Source organism: Lepidothrix coronata, unplaced genomic scaffold (genome assembly GCF_001604755.1).
Source record: "Lepidothrix coronata isolate B3197 unplaced genomic scaffold, Lepidothrix_coronata-1.0 Scaffold3, whole genome shotgun sequence".
NCBI classification, from domain to species: domain Eukaryota; kingdom Metazoa; phylum Chordata; class Aves; order Passeriformes; family Pipridae; genus Lepidothrix; species Lepidothrix coronata.
This window is the reverse complement of record NW_016690183.1, coordinates 3,089,107-3,101,381: the sequence shown is the minus strand read 5'-3', so window position 1 is coordinate 3,101,381 and position 12,275 is coordinate 3,089,107. Positions and strand designations below refer to the sequence as shown.

General features: G+C 43.7%; 1 protein-coding gene across 1 annotated transcript; it reads left to right on the top strand.

Annotated features, from left to right (window-relative positions):
• Positions 1–5,691: 5,691 nt before the first annotated feature.
• On the top strand, positions 5,692–9,201 carry LOC108499840 (RNA-directed DNA polymerase from mobile element jockey-like). The gene is given in 6 exon segments (XM_017820091.1): positions 5,692–5,864; positions 6,405–6,657; positions 7,072–7,564; positions 7,567–7,929; positions 7,932–8,080; positions 8,911–9,201. Coding segments are annotated over 6 exon segments (1,722 nt in total).
• The last annotated feature ends 3,074 nt before the right edge of the window (positions 9,202–12,275 follow it).

The window sequence follows — 12,275 nt, the reverse complement described above, 5'->3', positions numbered from 1 at the left end:
TAAAAAAAAAAAATCTTGCAACAGTGTCTGTTATTTTTCTATGTGAAACCTTGTATACACCCATAAACTGAAGGGGATTTTCATTAGGAAATAATAATATTTTTCTAATCATATCCATTATGTACCTAATTTTAATCAAGGCCATATATGACTACTGAAAGTATCTTTCAGACTATTTGCAGAAGAAAATGTTAGACATTCTCTCCAGCTTTGTAAAAGGAAAAAAAGAGGTGTAGAATTTGAGTCTGAACTGTGGTGAACCATGCAAGTACAGGTTGTGAAGGGATTGGAAGAAGTCTGAGCTAGCAGATATGCTAAAATGAACAAATCTCTTTGATTAAAAAGTAAAATATTTGGGAGTGTTATTAATAAAGGTGGAAATGTTTAATTTATGGAAGATCGTTCACCATCAATAAGACAAAGTAGCCACAGCATATTACAAGTTACGACTTTAAGAAACTTAGAACGTGTTGAAAACCAATTTCTAATCTTGCTTATTATGTAAGGTTATCAAGAAGCTGACTTGAAAAACATTTTTTTACTTCCTACAGCAACTCTTATGCCTTTTCACCTAATTTCAGACTTGTTCATAGTGTAGGAGGCAGCAGCCATGGAGCTGATGGACAGCAAGCTGCTGAGAGAGTTCAGATTAGGATATTAATACTGTTACATCCATCTGTAAACACTCTGCAGCCTTTGCATTTATTGACTATGATGCTGTTAAGACTTCAGAGAAAAGCTGATCGCTTAATATTTGCATAGTTAAAGAAAAAAATTTACATTAAATAAACTCTCTTTTGAAGGTACTTTGAAAATAAATAGTTACTTTTACAAAGTTACTGTCAAGCTATGGCTGTACTTTTTGTATCAGTGGAATATTAGAACAAATAAATATTTATTTCGGAATTATTCTGCTGGCCTTAGAACAGAGAACAGTATGTAGTTCTCCTTGAAATAAGTATCTAGATGACAGAGATATCAAGTTGTTATTATGACATGAACATAGTGTTGTAGAAATGTGACTAAAGAGGTACCTCTTGTTTCAAATAAGAGGAGACACAGGCCAAAATTTCCGCAATCATTGAACAAAATTCTTTCCTGAGAGCCAAAAACTTACACATTTATAATTTTTTTCAGTGCCATTGCACCTTATTGACATATGGAGCTGGTAGAGAAAATGTGTGAAGAAAGCAAAAATATGTGTGTTTTACTTGTATGTTATCCAAAGTTTATTTTTCTATTACTTTTTTCTAGTTTTTGTAGAAAGTCAGTTGGGACAAATTCTGACTACTGAGTTGAACTACTACTTTTTAAGGTTTGTCTACCACAAATTTTGTTTCAAGACTGCTTGAAAGGTGTGTATATTTAAGCATGTAGGTTTTTATAAACTCATTCTAATGGTTTTGATGCTATTTCCATGACTTTCAGAGTGGTTATAGAGTCATAGAATAATTTATATTGGAAAAGACCTCTAATACCCTCACATCTAACCATTAATCGAACATTGTCAATTCCACCACTAAACCATGACCCTAAACACTACATCTACACATCTTTTAAATATCTTCAGAGATAGTGACCCAACCAGTTCACTGGGCAGCCTGTTCCAATGCTTGATAACCCTTTCTGTGAAGGGATTTTTACTAATATACAGTCTAAATCTCCCCTGGTGCAACGTGATGCCATTTCCTCTTGTTTTGTGGCTTGTTATTGGGAGAAGAGACTGACATCCTCCTCACTACAACTTCCTTCCAGATAGTTGTAGAGAGTGATAAGTCCCTCTGAGGCTCCTTTTGTCCAGGCTAGACACTCTCAGCTGCTCCTCATCAGACTTGTGCTCCAGACCCTTCATCAACTTTGTTGGCTTCTCTGGACAACTTGAGCACCTCAATATGTTTCTTGTAGTGAAGGGCTCAAAACTGAACACAGGACTGAAGGTGCAGCAACACCAGGGACGATTACAGAGGGACAATCACTTCCCTGGTCCTGCTGGCCACTCTGTTTCTGATACAGGCCAGGATGCCATTGGCCCTCTTGGCCACCTGGGCACACTGCTGGCTTGCATTCAGCTGCCTGCTGACCAACATCCTCACGTCTTTTCCAGCCAGGCAGTTTCCAGCCGCTCTGTCCCAAGTCTGTAGTGCTGCAAGAGGTTGTTGTGAGGCAAGTGGAAGACCCAGCACTTGGCCTTGTTGACCCTCATACAATTGGCCTTGGCCCATGGATCCAGCCTGTCCAAATCCCTCTGTAGAGCCTTCCTGCTCTCAAGTGTATCAACAGTCCTGCCCAACTAGTTGTTGTCTGCAAACTGACTGAGGCTGCAGTCAGTCCTCTCATCCAGATCACCGATAAAGCTATTAAACAGGTCTGGCTCCAATACTGAGTCCTGGGGAACACCATTTGTGACTGGCTGCCAGTTGGATTCAACTCCATTCACTACCACTCTCTGGGCATGGCCATCCATCCAGTTTTTTACCCAGTGAACAATGTACCTATCAAAGTCATGAGCAGCCAGTTTCTCCAGGAGAATGCTGGGGGAGACTGTGTCAAATGCTTTACTAAAGCATCTGTCTAGATAGACAACATCCACAGCCTTTCCCTCATCTGTAAGTGGGACGTCTTGTCATAGAAGAAGATCAGCTTGGTCAAGCAGGACCTGCTGTCTAGACCTGACACCCTGGTTGTTCTGTACATGTCATGTAATGGCACTCAAAATGATCCACTCTATAACCTTCCCTGGCACCAAGGTCAGGCTGACAGGCCTGTAGTTCCCTGGATCATCCTTCTGACCTTTCTTGTGGATGGACATCACACTGGTAAACTTCCAGTCAATGGAGACCTCCCCGGTTTGCCAATACTGCTGGTAAACGATTGAAAGTGGTTTGGTGAAGTCTTCTGACAGTTTCCTCAGTGCCCTTGCATGGATCCCATCTGACCCCATAGACTCGTATATGTCTAAGTGGTGTAACAGGCTGCTGACCATTTCCACTTGGGTTATGGGGGTTTTATTCTGCTCTCCATACCTGTCTTCAAGTTCAGTACATTGTACTTAAATCTGTAGGTATAGAACAGTTGTTGAGGAGAGGGCATCATTAATGCAAGAGTGCTGAAGATTATTTTAATTATTTAGTTATTTTAAACTGAAAAAATGGCCCATTGTTGTGTTACAATATTATGTTACATGGAGGGAAAGGAAAACCACGCAGCTTTAGCTTTGTTTAATATTCAAGATTGAACAGTTTAAAATAATTATTTCAGGAACCTCAGACCCCGAGACTAGATAGTTGATTAGAGCACAGTGCTAATAATGTCAAGGTTCTAGGTTTGATCCCCATAGGGGCCATTCACTTACAAGTTGGATCTGATGATCCTTTGAACTCAGAGTATTCTGTGATTCTATGAATTATGTTTAGGATTAGGGTTCAGACCCCTTTACAAATTTTGCAATAAAACCTACTAATGGGTACATCTAACAGTGAATGTTCAAGGAATTTATCTCTAGATGTTGCAACCTTCTGTACATAAAATTTAATTCTTATTTTTCTCTTTTTTTGTATAATTCTTCTCTCCAGCTGCAGGAGTGTGTAGTTTGGAGTTTCCTTGGGAGCACTAAATTGGGGAATACCATTCCTGAACAATGACATGCACTTTCATGGAATAAATGGTAACCATTAGTACATCAACTTTGTAATGTCAGTTGCTGTAGATACTAGTATGTTTTAGAAAAATATTAGAAAAATATTGCCACCTTTTATTTGTGAAATATGACAGCTGAAACACAAACAGAACAAGTCCAAGTTAGAACCACCTATGATGTACTACTGAGAAATAAGTAAACAGTATCAAAGGGTTCTTTAGCAATTAATTCTTCCAGTGTCTGGATTACTTTTACAGTGTAAGACTTTTCTTCCAGTTATTTTATCACAAGAGAAACTATCTTTAGTGTGCTAATGTATCTATGTATGCAATTTTTGTTTGCTTGTTTTTAGCAGAGCTGACTTGTGAAGATATGCTCAGCTTGGACAGTCTAATATAAACTATGGAAAATAGTACATGTATGTCTGTTTTAGGATTCTGTTTGGATTCTCCTATGGTATCTATGTAAAAGTATAAAATTAACACCATTTTTTGCAGAATTTATACCGTGAATGGTTTACTATGTCATTTTCAAAAAAGGAAGCTTCTTGTTATAATTTATCACTAGGCATCAGAATAAAAAAGGGAACTATGGATATCTCCACTTTGGATATGTAATTTCAGCTTTCTTGAATAGTCTACTTTGCTCAGAAAGGCGTAATTGACCTTCTACTAGTGCAAATTCCTTTGTTGATATTCTAAATTGAGCACCAGAACGTTTAGAAAATGCATGCTTCTAATCAGTTTTAAAAATCCTGATCCAAATAATTTGTTTGATGATACAGGGTTCGAGCTTTTTTGTCATGATCGTAACATACATCTTCCCATAACGTAAGGAAAAAAATTAGTAATCTATGTAAACCAAATGTAAACAAGTAGTTAGACAGGCAAAAATACAAACTTTAACACTTGGAATGCATAAAATAAATTTTTAAAAAATTAGATAACCCAGTAAACTGGACCCACATGCACAGTGGAACCAAGAGAATTTTCAAAGCCAGGTCCAACGTGAGACGTTTCTGTGTTAATGAGAAGAAAGGAAAGTAATGCTAAAAATTTCATGAGGAATTCTGTATGAAACTCTGTTGAATTTCTGGAGTTAAGAAAGAATATGTGTAGAGTAGAAGACAGCAAGTTAACAACACATGCAACGTGTTCATGGTTGAGGAGAGAAGTCTGAGGATAACACAGAGAAGAATGTAACGTAAACAAATGTGATACTCCATTATAAGGTTAACACAACATGATGCAAAAAGGTATAGAAATGAAGATTTCACTTTTGGGTGTTTATAGAGCTTATATACTGCAGTGTACTACACTATAGTGTAGTATGACTGTCAAGTGAACAGATAGATATGAACAAGTTTGGAAATAGTTAGCTACACTGATATGATACAGCCTTTCTACTTAGCTATAAGAACTGTAACCCTCGAATAGATTTTAGTGCTGTTGGAAGGTCTCCCCTGGTATACCTATCTAGTCTGAATTGTGCTTTTGAGTTACAGCAAAAGATGCCACTCTTGGTTATAACTTAGACCATGACATACTGATATGTGAACACATTGAGAAAGGTGGCAAATGTCTTGTTCTAAACTTGAGCCACAATCTTCTTTGCCTTTTTGTGACATGGCAAAAGACTTTGGGTTTTTTGATTTGTTCTGTAGTGTAGGGAAAAGCACCATTAAGGTCAGATTGATTTAACTATCATTTTTTTGTGATCTCCAACTGTATAAATATTGGATAAGTTTAATTACAATGAGAGACTTCACTGCATTTCCACCATTCATTTTCATTTGCATATGTTTTATGTTTTAACTAACCCTGTTACCACTTCAGAAATATGGCAGAGTAAATAGCAAGCAAACATGTTCGAAGACCATTCCACCACTGGTGGAATTTTGGTTTTTCTGACCATGTGGCAAATTCCATGGTACCTAGTCTCTTCAAATCAGATAGGTTTCATCTATCTAGGAAGGCCAAAAGGACTCTAGCCCATAAGTAGGCGGGGCTGATCAGGAGGGCTCTAAACTAGGTTTGAAGGGGGAAGGGATTGAAATGGGGCTCTCTGGAGAGGAGCCCAAGGGCGGAAAGCCCAAGTTAAGGGTGAAATCAGCAGCCCAGCTGAAGTGCATGTACACCAATGCATGCAGGAGGGGTGACAAACAAGAGGAACTGGAAGCCATCATGCAGCAGGAAAGCTATGATGTAGTCACCATCACAGAAACATGGTGAGATGACTCGCATGACTGGAGTGTTGCCATGGGTGGCTACAGGCTCTTCAGAAGGGACAGGCAAGGTAGGAAAGGTGGAGGGGTGACTCTATATGTTAGAGAGTCTCTTGACTCTGTAGAACTTGAAGTCAGTAAAAATAAGGTTGAGTGCCTATGGATCAAAATCAGGGGGAAGGCCAACAAGGCTGACATCCTGGTGGGAGTCTGTTACAGACCACCCAATCAGGATGATGAGGGTGATGAATTATTCTACAAGCAGCTGGCAGATGTCTCAAAATTGCCAGCCCTTTTTCTTCTGGATGACTGTAATCTGCTGGATGTCTGCTGGGAGCTCTACACAGCAGAGAAGAGGCAGTCTAGGAGATTCCTAGAGTGTATAGAGGATAATTTCCTGCTCCAGCTGGTAAATGAGCTTACCAGGGATGGGGACCCGCTAGACCTGCTGTTCACAAACAGAGAGGGGCTGGTGGGAGACGTGGTGGTCACAGGCCGTCTGGGGCACAGTGACCATGAAATAATAGAGTTTTCAATATTCAGGGACACAAAGAGGGCCATCAATAAAACCTCTGTGCTGGACTTCCAGAGGGCAGATTTCGGCCTATTCAGAAGACTGGTTCAGAAGGTACCTTGGGAAAAAGCCCTTGAAAACAAAGGGGTCCAGCAGGGATGGACACCCTTCAAGAAGCAAGTTTTGAAAGCACAGGAGCAGGCAGTCCCAGTGTGCCGAAAGGCCAGCCGGCGGGAAAGACAACCAGTCTGGCTGAACAGGGAGGTTTTGAAGGAAATTGGGGTAAAAAAGAGATCCTACTGATTATGGAAAAAAGGGCTGGCTACTCACCAAGAGTTTAGGAATATAGTTAGGTCATGTAGGAAGAAAATTAGAGGCACAGAGGCACAGCTTGAACTTAATCTCACTACTTCTGTGAAGGATAACAAAAAGTTCTTCTACAGACACATCAATAGGAAAAGAAGGGGCAAGGAAAACCTCAATTCTTTATTGGACATGGGGGGGAACATAATCATCAAAGATGAGGAAAAGGCTGAGGTATTTAGCATCTTCTTTACCTCAGTTTTCAACAGGAAGACAGGTTGTCCTGAGGACAGCTGGCTTCTGGAGCTTGTAGACAAAGATAAGAATCTGAATACCCCCCCTGTAATCCAGGAGTAAACAGTTAGTGACCTGCTGAGCTGCTTGGATCCTCAGAAGTCTATGGGACCAGATGGGATCCACCCTAGGGTCATGAGGGAGCTGGCAGAAGAGCTCGCCAAGCCTCTCTCCATCATCTACCAACAGTCCTGGCTCACTGGGGAGGTCCCAGATGATTGGAAGTTGGCAAATGTCACGCCAATCCACAAAAAGGGCCGGAAGGAGGACCCAGGAAACTACAGACCTGTCAGCCTGACCTCAGTGCCTGGCAAGGTTATGGAGCAGATCATCCTAAGTGCAATCACACAGCATCTACAGGATGGACAAGGGATCAGACCCAGCCAGCACGGGTTTAGGAAGGGCAGGTCCTGTCTGACCAACCTGATCTCCTTTTATGACCAGGTGGACCGCCTGGTGGATGAGGGGAAGGCTGTGGATGTGGTCTACCTGGACTTCAGCAAGGCCTTTGACACTGTCTCCCGTAGCATTCTCCTGAAAAAGCTGTCAGCCCACGGCTTGGACAGGAGCACTCTGTGCTGTGTTAGGAACTGGCTGATCGTCGGGTCCAGAGAGTGGTGATGAATGGTGCTGCATCCAGTTGGCGGCTGGTCACTAGGGGTGTCCCCCAGGGATCAGTATTGGGCCCAGTTCTGTTTAATATCTTTATTGATGATTTAGATGAGGGCATTGAGTCCACCAACCGCAAATTTGCAGATGACACTAAGCTGGGGGGGAGTGTCAATCAGCTGGAAGGCAGGAGGGCTCTGCAGAGGGACCTGGACAGGCTGGAGAGATGGTCTGATTCCAGCGGGATGAGGTTCAACAAGGCCAAGTGCCAGGTCCTGCACTTTGGCCACAACAACCCCATGCAGCGCTACAGGCTGGGCACAGAGTGGCTGGAGAGCAGCCAGGCAGAAATGGCCTTAGAATTTAGATTGACAGGAAGCTGAACATGAGCCAGCAGTGTGCCCAGGTGGCCAAGAAGGCCAATGGCATCCTGGCCTTGATCAGGAACAGCGTGGCCAGCAGGACCAGGGCAGTGATTCTTCCCCTGTACTCAGCGCTGGTGAGGCCACACCTGGAGTGCTGTGTCCAGTTCTGGGCCCCTCAGTTCAGGAAGGACATTGAGGTGCTGGAGCAGGTCCAGAGGAGGGCAACTAGGCTGGTGAAGGGACTCAAGCACAAGTCCTATGAGGAGAGGCTGAAAGAGCTGGAGTTGTTCAGCCTGGAGAAGAGGAGGCTCAGGGGAGACCTCATCACTCTCTACAGCTCCCTGAAAGGAGGTTGTAGCCAGGTGGGGGTTGGTCTCTTTTCCCAGGCAACTATCAGCAAGACAAGAGAGCATGGTCTCAAGTTGTGCCAGGGGAGGTTTAGGTTAGACATTAGAAAGAATTTCTTTACAGAGAGAGTAATCAGACATTGGAATGGGCTGCCTAGGGAAGTGGTGGATTCTCCGTCCCTGGAGATTTTTAAAAAGAGACTGGATGTGGCACTTAGTGCCATGGTCTAGTAACCACAGCAGTAGTGGATCAAGGGTTGGACTTGATGATCTCGGACGTCTTTTCCAACGCAACTGAATCTATGATTCTATGATTCTATGAACTCATACTGGATTCTAAAGGGGTTTGCAGTTTGATTGTGCTTGGGGTTTTCTCCATTAAACCCAGATGGCCTAGAGAAGATCTTTAGAACCAGCTCTAGGCTCAGGTTTTTGAAAATTACAGGCATAGCTTCTAATGAGTCAAATGGTGTTCTTATTTCTACTTCTAATGAATAGATGCTTCAAAATACCTGGTGGAATAACTTATGGAATTGACTGCTTGTAAAAGAGAAAAGGGATATGCAGTTCAGTGCTTTACAAGTAGTCTCAATGGTTATTGCTGCTGTGCTACTAAGCTCCGGGGACCCCAGAAGCCCCCGCGGCATGCCTGTGGAGCTCCAGGGACCCCAGCCCCCGGGTGTGGTCACGATCGGCGCCTGCCCTGGCCCCGGCAGGAGAAAGGAGAGAGAGGGGGAGCCTCACCGGTGGGTACTGCACCCCTGTGGAAAAGGAGAGGGGAACTTCGGAGCACACAGAGGTTTGCCGTTCCAGGTTTGGGGGAGGGGAAGGGTGTCGAGCGGGCCATGGGGGTCCTCAGACTGGCAGGAGGGCAAGCAGAGCAATCCTGTACAAAATGTCGCAGGTGAGCAGTGCACCTGAAGATATGTGGTAACACAGTCGGGGAAGGATAAGGTCAGGGTGGATAGTGGGTTCTCTTAGAGTGATGGGGGTCACAGCCTGGTAGGGGCCTTGAAAGGCACCCCAGCCTCGGATGGGTACGGGGGCCAGAACGGTTTGTCTGTTTGTTTTTGGCTCATCTGCAGCTACTGTCCAGGTTCAGCATGTTCTGGGTATAATTGCTTTGCTCTGTTACATCCTGACAGGGTGGTCAGGACAAAGGGTTGTTCCTGGGTATGTCCTTGAGATTGTATATAGATAGGTGATAGTAAAGTAAAGTGGGAAATTAAAGACTTGCCCAAATCATTCTAATAGGCATGAAGCCTGTGTACCTGTCCTAGTTAGGACAGCTGAGACCAGTTCATCATGGTATGGGTGTAACCCGAAACTGTGTATTCTATAGCCTTCCATGCCATTTCCCAGAAACTGTTGTCAATAGACTATTCACACCCTCTGCCCATAGAGCCTGACTCCTCAGGCTATAAACTAGGTGTTAAGAGGCCTGCGAGATAGGAGAATGCTCTTGTCCTCAGACCCTTTGTGGAACTCCCCGCCCTGAGGGAAGTACTGGGAATTCCTGCCTGAACTGGAGGATATATAATCCTAGAGTCTTGGAACATTTTTAACCACTCGTGGAATCCAGAGGAAGACTGCAGCTCGTCGCTCTCAACCAGACTTAGACCACCACCCTCAACTGGACTGCAATCACCACTTTTGACCAGACTGCAACAGCTCTCCCACCAACAGGTTTTTTTTTCCCCTCTCCCTTTCCTTTGGACTCAAGCAGGGCCCAAGGAACACCACTTTGTTCATGCCCCAGGGTACTGGGTTATACATTTGGGTTTTGTGGGTTAAGACCAATTGTTTGTTTGTATGATTGTACTTACTGTATTATTTTAATAAATTGTTATTCTGATTTATAATCTCTCCTTTGAGTTCATTTCCCCTGCTGGTTAACTCTTAAACCAGCACAGTACCCCTATGTCATTGCGAGCTATGCTGGCGATGGTACATGCCTTCGGTAGGGTTGCCCATGCCAAACAGGTCAAAATCATAGGGCCAGATACAATACATTCTTGGGCAGGAGGAGCTCGTTAACCTTCTGACAGTCATCCTAGGAGAAGGACAACTCTAATCCCAAACCCAGGCAGACGGAGCTCGCTTAGCCCTGTAAGGCCATCCATCTAAGAGAAGGTCACTCTAATTAAACCTATGTACTGAGGATCTTGCTGCCACCGTCCAAGCTTGCTCAGCCCTGGCAAATGAACCTTAGGATTAAAAGGTGGGTTAAGTTCCGTGCATACTGCATCTCACCTTAAAAAAAATCACAAAGCCCTGTAGCGATGAGCGAGGGTCAAAATGGCAGGTGAAAGGTGCACTGGAAGCCGCAGACCCAACCCTGCATGCAGGCAGGTCAGGATGTTGGTCATTTGAGACTAACTGGAGATGACAGTCTCTTGGGACAGCACCCTGAACGACCAAGCAGCCTTTTCAAGGACAGCACTGCTTGCTCCACTGGGAGAGGGGCCTAGAAAAGGTGGCCTAAACAAAACTCATCTCCACCTTCACCCGGTTGGTTAACCACAGGCCAATGGGCATCTTCTTCCAATGCGGTCACACAAAGATCAAAAGACAAAGGCATGCACCTGCCTCCAAAGGTGTACCTAAATTAACTCCAGCATGTTAGAACATCAGAACCATGCTCGATTCTGCGGATAGCGGACATCCTGAGGGCATCGTTCTGCCCTAACTGCCCATGAACTGGCTCATCTCAACATTGACATTACTGCTCTCAGTGAAGTTCACCTTCACGAGGAAGGCAGCCTCAGAGAACATGGTGCTGGTTACACACTCTTTTGGTCAGGAAAACCCAGAACTGAAAAACATCCCTCAGGAGTCAGCTTCATGATCAAAAACTCTATTGTTCCTAAACTCGAAAATCTGCCGACAGATCACTCTGACCACATTATCTCCCTATGTCTTCCACTACACAACAAGCAACACGTTGTCCTCTTTAGTATATACGCCCCAACTCTCCAAGCTGACCCTGCTGAAAAAAAAATAATTTTACACTTACCTGTGCCATCTTACCCAAAAGGTGTCTGCAGATGATAAGATCATTATCCTAGGTGATTTCAATGCCAGAGCAGGTAAGAATTTTGAAGCCTGGAAAGGAATATTAGGCAAGCATGGTGTTGGAAACTGCAACGATAATGGTCGACTTCTACTAGAATTCTGTGCGGAGCAACAGCTCACCATCACTAATACTATCTTTCAGCAGAAAAATAGTCTGAAGACAACCTGGATGCATCCCAGATCTAAGCATTGGCACCTCCATTGATTATGTCTTGGTGCAACGGAGAAATGTCCACCATACTCGCATGATGCCCAGTGCAGAATGCCAAACAGACCATCGGCTTGTGCGCTGCAAACTTAACTTCAGTCTTAAATTCAAACCTAGAAGGGGCAGTATCCCAAGGGGAAGACTCCAAGTTAACAATCTCCAATCAGCCACAGTGAGAGACAGATTCCAGGCAAATCTTCAAACTAGGCTCAAAAACCATTCCATAGATTCTACAGATTCCTCTCCTGAAACGATTTGGCAGCATATTAAAACCAGCATCCTGCAGTCCTCTGAAGAATCCTTAGGGTTCTCCTTCAAGAAGAACAAGGACTGGTTTGATGAAAACAAACAAGAGATCCAAGAGTTTTTGAGGAAGAAGAGAACCGCTCACCAAGCACACCTTGCACTGCCATCCTGTCACGCAAGAAAAACAGCCTTTCGTCTTGCATGCAGCAAGCTCCAACAGAAACCTCGTGACATCCAGAACAAGTGGTGGATAGATCTAGCTGAAAAAACTCAATTATACACAGATATGGGTGATCATAAAGGATTCTGTGAGACCTTGAAAACAGCATATGGGCCTACATACCAAGTCCAAAGCTCTCTACTCAGCGCTGATGGTCAAACGCTTCTAACAGATAAAACCTCCATTCTGAATCGATGGTCTGAACACTTTCAGACTCTTTTCAGTACCAACCG